Source organism: Orycteropus afer, unplaced genomic scaffold (genome assembly GCF_000298275.1).
Source record: "Orycteropus afer afer isolate SDZICR_OR568_19922 unplaced genomic scaffold, OryAfe1.0 scaffold00048, whole genome shotgun sequence".
Classification (NCBI taxonomy): domain Eukaryota; kingdom Metazoa; phylum Chordata; class Mammalia; order Tubulidentata; family Orycteropodidae; genus Orycteropus; species Orycteropus afer.
In genome coordinates, this window is record NW_006921635.1 from 1,827,751 (window position 1) to 1,842,646 (window position 14,896).

The 14,896-nt window shown below is 47.7% G+C and overlaps 1 protein-coding gene across 1 annotated transcript in view; it reads right to left on the bottom strand.

The window, feature by feature from the left end:
• The window catches only part of DNAH10 (dynein axonemal heavy chain 10), a 147,363-nt gene that overhangs the window by 117,075 nt on the left and 15,392 nt on the right, over positions 1-14,896 (bottom strand). The window contains exons 2-11 of the mRNA XM_042780591.1: positions 12,042-12,113; positions 10,985-11,085; positions 9,541-9,649; positions 8,074-8,189; positions 6,888-7,101; positions 6,608-6,765; positions 5,697-5,927; positions 4,766-4,956; positions 3,747-3,945; positions 2,833-3,027 (exon numbers count right to left, since the gene is read on the bottom strand). Of these exons, the coding sequence (XP_042636525.1) occupies positions 2,833-3,027; positions 3,747-3,945; positions 4,766-4,956; positions 5,697-5,927; positions 6,608-6,765; positions 6,888-7,101; positions 8,074-8,189; positions 9,541-9,649; positions 10,985-11,085; positions 12,042-12,113 (1,586 nt within the window). The remainder of the gene's footprint in view (positions 1-2,832; positions 3,028-3,746; positions 3,946-4,765; positions 4,957-5,696; positions 5,928-6,607; positions 6,766-6,887; positions 7,102-8,073; positions 8,190-9,540; positions 9,650-10,984; positions 11,086-12,041; positions 12,114-14,896) is intronic.

The following is a 14,896-nucleotide window of genomic DNA, read 5'->3' on the forward strand; positions in this document are numbered from 1 at the left end:
CAGAAGGAAGATTGGGCAATCTACTTCTATAGAGATACTGCCTCAGAAACCCAAGGAGGGGTTTCTAGGAGTCGGATTTGACTTGATGGCAGTGAGGTTTTTTGGGTTTGTTTCTTTTTTCATTAACTCAAGGGAAAATGAAGATCCCAGAGGGGCAGGGAAACTGGAAGTACAGAAACGGGGAAGCCTGGGGTGGAAATGGTGAAAGTGCTGACACATTGCAAGGATCGTAACCAACGTCATGGAACAATCTGTGTATGAATTATTCAACGGAAAACTAATTTGCTATGTAAACTTTCACCTAAAACACAGTAAAATGTTCAAAAAAGAAAAAAAAAGAAAGAAGATATAATTATGATGGGCTACTGAACTCAAGTAAACAACATTCACATAGACACAATGACTAGACACTGACCATTAACTTAACCCAAAAGTTAAATAAAACGAGCCTGGATGACAGAGAATGAATGGAGGCAGGAGTGAAAGAATCAAGTCTGTATCTACTCTGAGAAGTTGACAGACGTCGGAAATTAATACATCAGGGAACAGCCACATTACCCTGTCCTGTCGGAAACAGGGAAGCAAACCACCCAAGAAACATCTAACACTGAGGAATGACCACAGAATGGGATGGAAAAGGTTATGCGTGAGACAGCTTTTTTATTATCTTAAGTGTTTTTAGTATTACTTGACCAAATGACTTCAATGGAAATTAAATTTAAAAATAAATCACACCAAATAAAAGAGGGAGCTGAGAATAAATAATAATACTAACATGCATAACTGTCATGAATTGAACTGTGCCTCCCAACAGTATGTTGTAAACTGTAACCCTTTATCTGTGGAGGTGAATCACAGCTGGGAATGGGGTTTCTTTGCTATGTTAATGAGGTCTTATCAGTGTAGGTTGTCTTAAACCAATCATTTGTGAGACACAACAGAGCAGATTAAACACTGAAGACTAACACTGGGGAAGACGACACCATCTGAACACACCATCTGAACACACCACCTGAACACAACTAAGGCAAGCTCAGGAGCTCCAAGGACAGGCGGCTTGAGAAGCTGAGACAAGCCTCTTCCCCCAGAGCCTCCTCCTTGAGCTAGTGCCTGAATTCAGACTTCTAGCCTCCAAACTGGGAGAAAATAAATTTGTCTAGCAATTTCCATTGCAGTAGCACTAAGGAACGAAGACAAGAACCAAGTAGAACTTTCTAGGGTTGTCCACATATAAAGGTGCTTTGGGATTATAAAAGGAGCTCTGTGGGTAAGGCATTTGTCTGCTAAGCAAAAGGTTGGCAGTTCAAACCCACTAGCTGCTCCGCAGGAGGAAGATGGGGCCATCTACTTCCATAAAGACTTAAAGCCTTGAAAACCCAACGGGGATCGCTAGGAGTTGGGATCGACTCAATGGCAGTGGGGTTAGTTTGGTTTTAAGGTTATAAAAGCAATTATTTAAGATATAGTGGGGCCCTACTGACGGTGTTTCCCACAGAAGCATGCTGGGCTACCCCGTCCACAATTCACAGCGTGAAATCTGCTTCTTAGCTACAGCCTCTCTGACTGGCTCCCAGAAAAATCTCCCTATAGTTCTATTTCATCCCTTGGTCAACACCATCAATGCTCTGTCACCCACTGCCACCCTTGACCAAACACAACGCCCTTCTCTCCACCCTACACGGCACTCTGTGGTTCCCTAGCCGCATTTAGTTTATTTCACCTTCACTCACAGACAGGTGAACTCATACGATACGAAACCCATGTTTCACAAATGCCACTGTGTTCAGCTCAATTTAAACTTAGTCCAGCTGGGGAATTGTTTCAGGTTTTGTTTTTGTTTTTTAACAAATAAGCAGGTACGACTTCTGTGGGTTTTCAAAAACCTAAGCATGTAAGTGTAGGCCATCTAAAGTGCAACTATTGGTTTCCCCCGTTCGGAGCAAAGAAGAATGAAGAAAATCAAAGACAAGTGGAAAAAGTCCAAAGACTGTAATGAACCATGAGAACCTTAGCCTCCAGGACTCTGAGGCCAGAAGGACGAGACGGTGCCTAGCAGCCACTGCTGACCACTCTGAAATCGATCACAGCAAGAGGGCCTAAATAGAGTAGGAGAAAAATGTGGCATAAAACTCATAATTATAAAAAAAGACCAGGCGAATTGGTCCGACAGAGATAAGTGCAACGCCCCAGACTGTGGCCTCCTCACCCTTCAAGCCTGAGACTGAACTCACACCAGTGGTTCAGCTTTCAGTCCCAAACAGAGAGGCCTCTAAGGTGAACAGTCACACTAGCAAAGGAAGCACTCCGAACAAACAACCACCCAAGATCCAAGGGGCAGTGTTTGCCCAGGGAGGAAGCTCAGAAGGCAGGAAGGGAAAGGAAAGAAGGAAGGGAGATGGTACACAGGGAGGAAGTGGGAGGAGAGCTGTTACACTGTGGGCACTGCAATGAATGTCATGAAACGTGTATGAGCTGTTAAACGGAGAACTGATCTGCTCTGTAAGCCTTCACCCAAATCACAATAAAAAGTTTTTTAAAAAAAACCTAAGCATAACTAAAAAAAAAAAAACAACTCACTGCCGTCGAGTCAGTTCCAACTCACAGCGACCCCTCCTTGGGTTTCCGAGGCGGTGTCTCTACGGACGTAGATTGCCCAGTCTTCCTTCTGAGGAGTGGCTGATGGGTTTGAACTGCCAGCCTCTGGTTAGCAGTCAGATGCCTTAGGCATTACACCATCAGAGCTCCCAAGCATAAGTAAATAACCCAACAAATTTAACACGGGTAAAACGCGGCATCTGCTTCCAAGACAGAATCAGTGGGTGTGCTACTTGCCAGAACTTCAATCTTGAAGTCATCCATCACGTATTTCCAGTACTGAGAGGACTTGATGCTGAAGGGGTCGAAAGTCAGGGTCTCCATGGGGCTGACCAGGCTGTCCACCCTGCACAGGACGTCATCAATGCGCTTAGGATCCCCGGTCACGGCCTTAAGCTCTGGACCAAATATGTTGTAAAATTCCTCTATCACCTGCAATCAAACAAAACCAAAGAGCATACGTTACCTTCCAGTTTCCTGGGGAATGTTCTAACTCTAAAAGAGTTCCGTATCTGGGTCTCCCTTAGGGCAAAGATCCTATCCCACGGGCTGTGTCAGCGCACCCACTGTACAGAGGGTAACATCAGAGGTCTCAGTGTGGCCTTCGTGGTCTGCGTGTTTGGGCCCCTTCCTGCTTCTCCAACTTCTTCCCACACCTCTCCCCCTGCCTCTTGGCCATAATGTCAGCCAATTCAGTTCCAGGTTCCTCTCTGCCACAGGGCCTTTGCACCTTCAGTTCGAAGTGCCTACCTGACTCCTACCTTACCAAGTACCCGCTGCTGCCAAGTCGACTCCAACTCGCAGTGTCCCTATGCCTGACAGCACGGAACTGTGCTACATGAGTTTTTCAATAGCTAATTGTTCAGAAGTAGACCGACAGGCCTTTCTCCCAGGGCACCTCTGGGTGGACTTCCATCCCCAACCTTTCAGTTGGGAGCTGAACACGCTGACCATATGCACCACCCAGGGACCCAGGGAACGACTCCAAGGACGTGAGGTAGTTTTGGGCTCTAGGTCTACACCAAGAGCCGCACAACTCGCCAGGCCTTGACTCCAGCATCTCCTCCAGTAGGGAGGGGCCCACTGTAAAAGTCAAGCTGCTTTCCATCAGGCACACAGGGCCTCTGCCTCACTCACACACAGCCCCCCACCTGCAGAACATCACAGAGGTCCTGGCAGATGGTCGCCATGTAATCCGTTCTCTCAAACAGCCGCTTCCGGTCAAACTCCCATCGTGCCTCTCTCCCTGAAGCTTCAATCTTGCCCCGCACATCAAAATAGGCCTTCTTCCATAGCATAAGGGTATCCTTGGCCTCCAGGGTTTTATGCTGTGCGCTGGCTCGATTCTCTCTGCAGACAAGGAGCTGCTGTGAGGGCAGCAAGCACAGGGTGGGGCTGGGGGTCGGAGCCCTGCCCCCCGGGAAGAAGGCCACCTGAGAGTCCTCACTGCCTGCAAGGTTGGGCCGGGAACTGCAGTTGTGGCCGAGGTAGGCATCAGCCACCGCTGCCCACCCACCACCCATGTGAGCTTTCTGCTTCAACTGCAAGGGGTCCCAGGATGGAGGATGACTGCAGCATCGAGGTAGCAAGTTCATCTAGATAGGGCATTTTTTAAAAGAAAGAAAGAACTTTTCAAAAACTACTTCCATATTTGGCCCTGGAGGTGGTCCCCCCATGGGCGGGGCCAGAGTTCATGACCTGGGCCCTTCAGCCCCCTGCCTTCAGTCTCTGCAGGGTAATTCAGGAAGAAGGTCTTACATAACAGAAACAGTGTATGGAATGAGGGGCTGATACCTGCCACAATGTGGGGGGAACCTCGAAAACATGATGCTGAGAGAAGGGACCCAGACACAAAGGCCCACACCCTGTGCTTCCACTTACAGGAAATACCTCGGGTAGGCACAGACACAAAGGAGGTTAGTGGCTGCCTCAGGCTGGGGGGTGGGGAGCCTAGGTGATGAATGCTGGAGGTACGTGGTTTCTCTCTGAGGTGATGAAAATGTTCTCAAATCGACTGTGGTGATGGATGTACAATTGTGGGAATGTACTAAAAGCCACTGACCTGTACACTTTAGAGGGGTGCACTACATGGTGTGGGGGTGACAGCTCAGTAAAGCAGTTTAAAATCTAACAACCAACAAACCACCAGGAGCCCACGGTCACTCCTCACTTGAACAGAGTCCGCAGATTGACAACTCTGCAGACCCTCTCGGCGATCTCCCAGGCGATCCGCTCCATGAGCGGGATCATCCTCTCATCCTTGTTGTAGTGGCGGGAGATGATCCACACCATCCGCAGGGCATTCATCATGGAGGGGATGGTGTCCAGGACAACGTGAAAGCCGGACCCATGGGTGATGTTCTAAGCGGACAGCAGGCATGAGCAAGAAGTGGCAGTGAGAATGATAGCCTGAGCCTTCAGAGGCTTCACAGAGCGTCAGTGCCAGGGTCACACCTCTGCATTCAGAACTGTACTCAGTGTAGGGGAAACACACTAACACACAAGACAGCAAGAAACAGGTCTACTATATTCTGCAGAACATACATGTACATATGAATACACACACATGCATGTGTAGCTATACGGAATACATGTGTATACACAGAATACATACATGTATACATACACATACATGCAGAGAAACTATATAGTCAGCATATATGCACGCACACATATGTACATATAGAGAGTGTATATGTGTGTGTAGAAAATATACGCATATATATTAAGTCTATATGTATACATACATACCACACACACACAGGGCTTTTTCTGGCTTCCTTGTTGGGAGAAAACCACCACCCTTGGCCTTGTGACATTGTGTCTGAGCATGAGAAATTCAGAGGGATGTACAGAATATATATGTGTGCATATTGAGTATATGTGCACATACACACACAGACATTATAAATGTATATACAGACTATGTATATATGTTTATATGCATGCATGCACTGTGCATAAGTATATTTGGGGTATATCTACATATGCTGAGTATATATGTACATACACACACACACACACACATACATACACACATGTATGTGGACACTAGGGCAGGAAAGCAGGTGAAGGCTGGCCGTGGCCCGTGCCCAGCATACCTTGAAGTGGCGCTCCACAGTGGAGAGGAAGCGCACATTGTCAGAAGCCTCCATGTGGATCTTGAAGAGCTCAGTCAGGACCGGCTGCAGGTTGGCCACAAGCATCGAGTCCGATTCCTTTATCACCTCCAAGACCTTCCTGACTATCGGAAGCTTTGTTTGTTCATAGAGTGCACTTAGGGTTGCATTTCTTTCCCGCCAGAAATCAATTTCAGCCAAGGGGCCATTACCCTGAGAGGGACGTGAACACACAGATAATTCTAATCACCAAAGTGGGCTGGGCACCTGGGGTGGTTTCCTCAGCATCCATTCCTCCCTTCCCACCTTCTCCAAATGAGGGCCAACTTCAGAGCCATTCAGCTGGTGACTGGTGCAGGGGTGGGCCCCTGACCTAGGATGGTCCAATCACAGAGAACCTCAGCACTCTCAATGGGATCTAGACAAAGGCATTCTAAGGTGGTATGCGAAGAAGCAGACAGAAACTGCTCCAAGTTGTTCCCGCGAAGGAAACCAACCTGGGCAAGAAGCCCCCACAGAGGGGAGAATGGGTCTGAGAGAATTACAGACAAAAACATCTCCAGCCTGATCAAATTAGATCTGAAGCCAGCCCTGCCTCTGGACTGTGCTTCACCTGAGCCAATGAGTTCCCTTTCTTGTTTGAGTCAGCTGAGTTGGGTTACCAGGGTTTTGCAGCCCAAGCCTCCTGACTGACACACAGTGTTATCTTGATTATCCCAGACACTAATAAGGTAGCCCACACATCCCAGAAAGTCCAAGGATGGTTTCTGGGGTGTGTTTACTCTGATCTTTCAAGAAGGTCACCTAGCACTGGTCGTGCAGCTTCCCAGACCCCTGGCTCTTTCCCAGGCTGCCAGGCATGAACTGCATCAGGGAAGCTCCAGACAACGCACCTGCGGCGTCTTCTTCAGCTGGCCCTCAACGGCTGTGGAGATCTGATTCAACCAGTTGATCACACACTGCTCCAAGATGTCCACAGTATCCTGGTCGGCAGCCAGCTCGGACACCTCGCCCTCCACGCTGATGCTGGGCATTTCCAACTTGATCTCGCCTAGTGAGAGAAAAGCCACTCTAGCCCACAAGGGGGAAAAAATGAGAACCAAAGCTCCTGAACTCCTCGGTGCCTTCTCAAATGCAGCACTCTTCACTAAAGGGAGGGAAGGGCAACTTTACCTTCCAGCTGCTGCATGGTTCTTTGAATATTATTTGCAAACTTCTGGACGTTCATCAGAAATTCATCCCGTATCAGCTGGACACTGTGATACTCCACGGCTTCCCCCGGCATGCTGGGCAGGTCCATGTCATACTCGGAAGAATCAGAACCATCCATTAATCCCACACTTGTATCCATCTTGTGTTGATTGAAGGACAAAGCTGGCAAGAAAACCTGGAAAGCCAAGTTCATTACACAATGTCATTCTTGATAACCCACGTTGTTCAACTGTCTCTGGCTTTAAATACTCTACATATGAGAGGCAAATGTAACGACAAAGTGAACACAGACTTAAAAGAGCAATTATACCAGAGTAATGGTGAGTGAAGAGTCAGAATTTCACCCACCCTTAAGACAACCACCCAGTGAACAGTACAAATTATACCAGAGTGACAGTGAGCCAACAGTCAGAATTTTACCCCCCTTAAGCCAACCACCCAGAGAACAGTATGAATTATACCAGCGTGACGGTGAGTGAACGGTCAGAATCTCAACCACTCCTGAGACAATCACCCAGAAAACAGCCCGATCTCTTTGCACCAGTCTCAATTCTTTAGCAACTGAGAGTCAGACACAGTGGCACCAATGGGTGAAAAGCTGTGTGTTAGCCCCGACTCAGCACCACACTCATTTGTGTGAAATAAAGAAAAAGGAGGTGGTAGGGACATTGTCCTTTGAAATCTAGTTGACAACTGGAGGGGGAGGAGAAAGTTGCCTTCAAGTCAGTTCCAACGCATGGTGACCTCGTGTGTCAGAGCACAGCTCTGCTCCACAGGATGTGTGACAGCTCATTTTATAAAATCCATCACCAGGACTTTCTTCTGAGGCACCCCTGGGCTGACTTGAACCCTCAACCTTTTGGTCAGCACGTCAACTGCTGGCACCACCCACGGTCTCCAGGGCTTGTTGTTCTCCTGTCACACGCCCTCATCTGCTGTTTTCCTGTGTACCTGTCTGTTTTTGCAGGTTTCCCCTAATGTAAGTCCCGTGAGCGTGGGTGTGCATCGGCCCTGCCCCCTGCTCTGCCCTCAGTGCCCACAACAGTGCCTGGCACCCAACAGCTGCCAATCCCCCAGCTGTGGAATAAATGTATCAAGTGGTCCTCGTCTCCAAAAGGCTGAGATTTCGTCTTCGGTCCCTATTTACCTGACCAATGATGTCCTTCAGGAAATGCAGCACATTGGCATTGATGATGCCATACTCCAGTGTCTCGGGCATAATTTCCATAGCTTCCTTCATGTCCGTAGCCTCGGAAATCGCCTCTACATAAGGAGAGACCCAGAGAGTGACATCAATGGGGGAGAAGGGTAACGGGTAACATTTCCAAGCCTACAGCAGCCCTTCCTCCTTTCCGAGGAGCCAAACGGGACCTCAGTCACAGACTCAGAACGCCCTTCAGACGAACCCTTCAGCCCTTGGGACGTTGGTCAGTACTGAGTCACGCCGGGTCACGGGTCAGCACAGTAATGCAGGAGAGAGGCCTAGCTCACCTCCTCAGAGCATCTAAAGTGGGATGAGGACAGCAATCATTTGGGTTTCTCCAGAAACATTGGTTGAATCCTTGCCTGGCCCATCTCCCCACTCCTCAGGCTGTCCTCCCTAATTCACTGTCAAAGCATCCTTGAACATGTCTGAATGCAGCCTGTCCCTACAATGGACTATTATCCAGCCATAAAAGGAACTGAAGTACTATACATGCCACCACATGCACGAAGCTTGGAAACCTGATACTGAGTGAAAGAAGCCAGACACAGAAGGACCAAGACCATGAGCCCACATACATGACTCTCTAGAATGGCCAAAGACACAGACACGGACAGGAGGTTCAAGGTGACCAGGGCCTGGGGGAAGAGGAGGTACTGCTGAAGGGGTACTGAGTTTCTGTTAAAGGAGATAAAAGATGTGGCAACGGGTAGTGGTGATGGCTGCACCACACAGTAAATGCGATTAACAGCTGAGGAAAGAGGGAACCCCGGAGTGAGGCCACTTCATGCCACATGTAGGGTCCCCACACCCTCGGGAAGAGGGAGTTAGAGACTAACTCAGTGCCTAATCGTCAGGCTCCACCCCAAGTGCCGCTCAAGTTCAAAATAGAAAAAAAAATAAGCAACATCAATAAAACAGTGTTTGTTCTGGAATTTCGGGTGAGTCCTAAAACATGACAGACACACCCCATTTGCCAGGGGGATGGCAAGGGCCAAGAAAGTACAGAGGTGGCACAGGAGAACGGGGCAGGAGGGGCCGACGGGGCGAGTGGAGGGACGGTCTGTCCCATTAGCCACCTGCGTGGCACACATGGTAGGGCATCTCCCCAAAGGTACCCTGCAGGCCAAATCTGAGTGGCATCTGCATTTGAAGTTGCCCAGTCTTGCAGAGTAAGCTGTTCAAGGTTCACCTTGTAACACGGGTTTATGTCATTCTGAATCTTCCTCTAATTGTTATAAATAGGCCTAAGACTAATTATATACTCCACTAGTATATAAATGTAGATAATAAAATAATAGTGATAAAGTACATCGTATCAGAAGTAACACAGAAGTGACTGTCTCAGTTAAACATAGAGACAAGAATCACACACATACACACACACCACACACCACACCAGGAATGTACCTTTTGTATTTCTGAGAAAAAACAGCACATTCTGGTCCAGAAACTCCTCAGGAATAGGAGCACCCGTCACATGCAGATGGGTCCTCTCCACGGTGTGTTTAACGATTCTCTAAAACACGGGGACGAAGGACCATCAGCCCGAGACACACCCACCGTCCACCCAGAGAACTGATCAGGCAAGGACCCTTGTGCTTCCCCGTCAACACAGCCACGTTCCAACAACACAACTACGGCCCCACTGTGAGCGCCAACTGACCACAACACACGAACTGCAATGCACCCAGACTCTGGGCTCTGAACCTGGCTCTTCTACTGACTGCTTACAGCAGCCAACACTTGAGCCAACCACTGCGGAAAAAGTCTGGACAGAGCTTGGCAAGCCCATAAACTGCAACACGTTACGCTCGAGTGTGGGGGACGCATTCATGGAGGAATCAGCTATAAGGCAGGCAGCAAAAGCATTAAGCAAAAGGCAGGCAGATGCTTCCATCTGGCTTCAAGCACCACCTTTGGGATTTGTGCAGTAAAGGGTTAACTCAGCAGGCCTGGGTTGTCCAAACCCTGCACATTACAAAGGCCTTCAGGACCAGTCCTTAACTGGCTCCTCGGAGATACTTCTAAGTACATGGAATAGCCTTCCTGGTCAAGAGTGACTTTATTGGTCAACAATTACTTTAAGACACAGATGAGAATGTAAGGGGCAGGGAAACTAGACTAATGGAAACAGAACAACCAGAAAGAAATCATGAGAATGCTCACACATGGTAAAGAATGTGACCAATGTCACTGAATATGTGCAGAAATTGTTGAACAAGAACCTAAACTGTATACCTTCATCGGAAAGTTAATAAAACATTATTTTAGGAAAAAAAAAAGAGTGATTTTGTTTACTGGGGACCTACAGCCATGCCAGGTAGACATTGTGACTTATGGTAAACACTGCTTTTGCTCCTCTGGGGGGCATCAGGCCATGTGTATCAGCCTGGCCTCTGGAGTGCCTGAAGGCTGAGGAGCTAAGGTCAGTCGCATGGCGGTCCATGGCCTCCACGCCTACATGACTGACCCCAATAAACACCCTAGACACCAAGGCTCAGATGAGCTTCCCTGGTCAGTAACCCTCATACAAGTTGTCACACGTTGTTGCTGGGAGAACTAAGCTCTGTTTGTGTGCCTCCACTGGAGAGAATCCGGGCGCTCACAGCTGGTCTCTCCTGGGGTCCGTCCTGCGCACCTTTCTCCTTTGCTGACTCCATCTGTATCCTTAGGCTACAATAAACCATAACTGTGAGCCAAACAGCTTTTCTGAGTCCAATGAGTCTTTTCAGAGAATCACCAAACCTGAGAGTGCTTGTGGGAACCCCAAACCCAGGCCTGTCTGATCTGAGTCATCACAGGCCCCTTGATGCCCATTATCCCACCAAAGAGGAGACAGACTCAGGCCTACTTTGACGGGAAGTTCTTCTGTTATCTCTTTGACCGTTTCTCCCTCCTCTGTGGTCATTAAAGACTGAGACACGGAATTGCTTCTGAGTTGCAAATTCTTAGCTGCAAAGCAACATTCAGGGACTAAGATGAAATAACCAGAACATCTGGCATCCTGCCATCAACCCAGACCCACATTTTGTACACAGCATATGCCACCCAATAGGCATGTTATCAAAAAGTTGCACATATATTTTTACAAATGAGTCCTATGTAGCCTTGGCTTACACTGTGAGTTACAAATGCATTGCCCTCCATCAGAGATTTAACGGGCACACGTATGTGTGTGTGCATGTGTGCCTGTGTGTGTTCCTTCTAGCTGTCAAACCAAAAAACCCCACTGTCATCAAGCTGATTCTAACTCACGGCAACCACACGTTACCAAGTAGAACTGTTCAGTGGGGTTTTCCTGGCTGTAATCTTAATGAAAGTGGATCACCAGGCTGTTTTTCAAAGGCATTGCTGGGAGCACTCAGACTGCCAACCTCAAGATTAGTAGTCAAGACAGAATAGCCAGGGACCTCTCCTGACTACATGGGGTGTGAAATGAGGAGAAATTACTTCATGGGGATAGGGTTTTACTTATAAATGACAGGAATGTTTCGGAGGTAGATAGAGATGATTGTTGCACAAGACTCTGAATGTACTAAATGCCACTAAACTGGTCGCTTTAAAATGGTTCATGTTATGTGGCTTTCATCTCAATAATTTTTTTTTTCATAGTATTATGCCTCAAACATTCTCTAAGAAATAGTTTTGCACCTGTAGGTTACAGGATGGAAAGACTGTTCTACAAAAGATCATCTTGTAACACAGCAGTCTGAGACAATACACAAGATCGGGTGTCTTCAGGCTGTGAACATTTTAGTAACTCAGCATTGTCCCTTTGTACTTCATACCAAGTCTTGGCTCCAGCAAGTAAAAGGTAGAAAGTGAATCCCACCTGGGCAAGCGAACCCTCTACTTCCGCGGAGAGCTCTCCCAGTTCTGCCCACCCTCGTGCCCCCCCAATGCCACACCTGATGCTTTATCCACCATCGCCACGTCGTCTTCCTCACTTCCCTCATCAGAACCGGCAGGTACCTCGCTGTCTGCATCGGCCCATAAACAGAAAGAGATATAAAATGTAATGGTTTTGCTACAGGAGACACCCAACATCGCTGCTCTTCCCAGAGCCAAGGGGTTGGGATGTGGTCCCCAGGACAGTCATTCGTGAGGCAGGTGTTGGCTTTGAAATACTGTAGTTTGGGGAGGTGACAACTGCCAGCCTTATGCCAACTCTGCCAAGAGATGAAACAGACAACAGTGATGACAGAGTTAAGATGAGACCAGAGGGAAAATGACCAAGTTACAACAAGACGTTCAACCTCACTAAAAGCTATAAACGCGTCAGTAACCAAGTGCATCTACTTTTCAGCCACCGGATTGCTGAAGTGAAAATGCGGACAACACCCAGTGCTGGCAAAGATGCTGGAAACAGCCCCTCAGGGACCACCGCTGGGTGTGTACCGGCAAAGCCTCCTGGAGAGCAGCCTGGCAGGACCTACAGGTTCCCCTCCCCGTCCAAACGCACAGCATTCCTGTGAAAGCTTTCATTTGCTGAAATGATGTGAAACAAACAAACAAAACAATTTATAAGGGGAAAAATTTTGCGCATTCCCAGAAAATAACCTACCCAATCATAGTCCACCAAAAAATACATAAAGCCCAAAATAATACCAGCATACACTGTTCCGAGAGATAGCTCAAAGCGATGGTGGCTTGACGCTGAGATGCTCAGTGGAGCTCCCCAGAAAGGAGGTTGGCGAGGCCTCCTCACTGCGGGTGCACGGCGGCTCTGCAGTGGCTCCCAGCAAAACAAATGTTGCCGCTAGTTTTGCTTTTCATCTTTGTTTGCTAAAAGCAAACATCCTCCTCACCTTTCTTTCGGTCAGTGAAACAAGGTACGAACACAGGACTTTCGTAAAGGAAATGACGCAAAGTGAACTTTCGAAAAGCAGGGCATTCCTATGTTCGGATTTAAAGCAAACACGCTCGTGAGCCCAGCCATTCGACTGCTCTAAATCCACTCTGCCGAAGTAGCCAGTGTACAAAGACAGGTGTACAGAGTTACATCGTTCGCAGAATGAAATGCCGTGAAAAACTAAACGTCTGCTGATCAGGGAACAGGGACATAAAATATAGTGCATCAGTAATGGACAGATACATTGAGATAGACAATAGATCTGTTATTGCTTGTGATCAAGTCACTTCCAAGTCGTTGCAACCCTGCAGGACAGAGTAGAACTGCCCCAGAGGGTCTCCTAGGCTATAATCTTACCAGGGCAGATGGTCAGGTCTTTTCTCTTTTGGAGAAGCCAATGGGTTTGAACTGCTGACCTTTCAGTTAGCAGCCAAGCACATAAGATAGACAGACACAGATGATAGGTGATAGGCCAGTGGCTTGATAGGTAAGTAGACAGATAAATACACAGACATAGACAAGTGACTGATAGGTCGGTGGACAGACAGATGAGAGGTAAAAAGAAGGTAGGTAAGTTAACAGATGGACGGATGGAAGGATGGACAGAGACAAAGAGATATTCAGAAATACTGCAGCTTCCAGCCACACAAAAGACAAGCATATGAGCTAAACATTTACATTAGGTAGATACACTCCTTGGAGTGAACAATCATGGGATAATAGAAGGGCTGTGTATGCACAGGGAGACAGTTGGGGGACAACAGTGCACAGGAGGGAAAAACCCAGGGAAGAGGTTAATTATGGGGAGGAAGTAGGAGGGGAGCTGTTGCACCATGGGAAATTGCGGTCAAGGTCATGAGACAAAATGTATGTGAGCTCCCGTATGTAAAGTGAATTTGCTCTGTAAACTTTCACCCAAATCACAATAAAAATTATAAAAGAGAGAGAGAGAGAGAGAGAGAGATTCAGAAATAGATCTGGCAGGACACGCACTGAACTCACAGAGGCAATCTAAAGGAACAGGAGGAGTGGGCTTCAGCAATGGGAAGGGGTGCTTTTCACGTTTTCTGTAATTCTATGTTATTTGACTTTTCAAAAGAACTCACTGTAGTAATACTGTGTACTTTTTTGAATTAAGCAAACTACCTTTTATAGTTTTGTTGTCCCCCAAAACAATGCACATAGTCCCACGAGTGCAGAGCATCCTTACTGCTTTCCTTACTGGCACCCCCTTTCCTCACTGGTACTATCTATCTGGCTCCATTCACATGGTTGTTAACTGGGAGCAGAGCAAAGACATCTGCACTGGGAAGGGGTAGAAACAGAGAGAAAAGAGGGATGACGGGGCATGGACTGGCCCCACTCCAGTCCTTTGGTCAGCCCAGAGACCCCCATATAAGGGGTGTGATGGAGGAACTCTCTGAGGGTCTCTGTGAGCCTGTGGGCTTAATAAGCAGAGGGTAAGTGACAAATTGGGACACATTTTCTCCCTAACTCTGTCCAGAACCCAACACTCAGCACCATTCTGGCACCTCCAGGACTGGCAGCTTCAAGAGTTTCCAGGGACAGTGTCCTCAGCAGAGAACAGATAGGCACCCTTGTGACAGGCAACAGTGGACAAGAGGTGGAAAACAAGGGGACAAACAGGGGACAAAGGCTGCCTGGGAACAGGTAGAAGGTGAAGGGTTTCTGAGCACTCTCTGGCAAGTCCAAGAATTAACCAAGGGGCCGGCAGGAATTCCATCCCAGTCTGTGCGCGGACCAAGCCTGGGTACCCTGCCCTGCCCTGCCCTGATTTTTTTTCGTTCTATTTTCTGTTTTTTAGTTTGTTTGTTTTTGTCTGTTTTAAAACTACTACTATTATTATTACTTTTGTCCTTTTTATTATTATTCTTTATTCTTCCCCTCCCA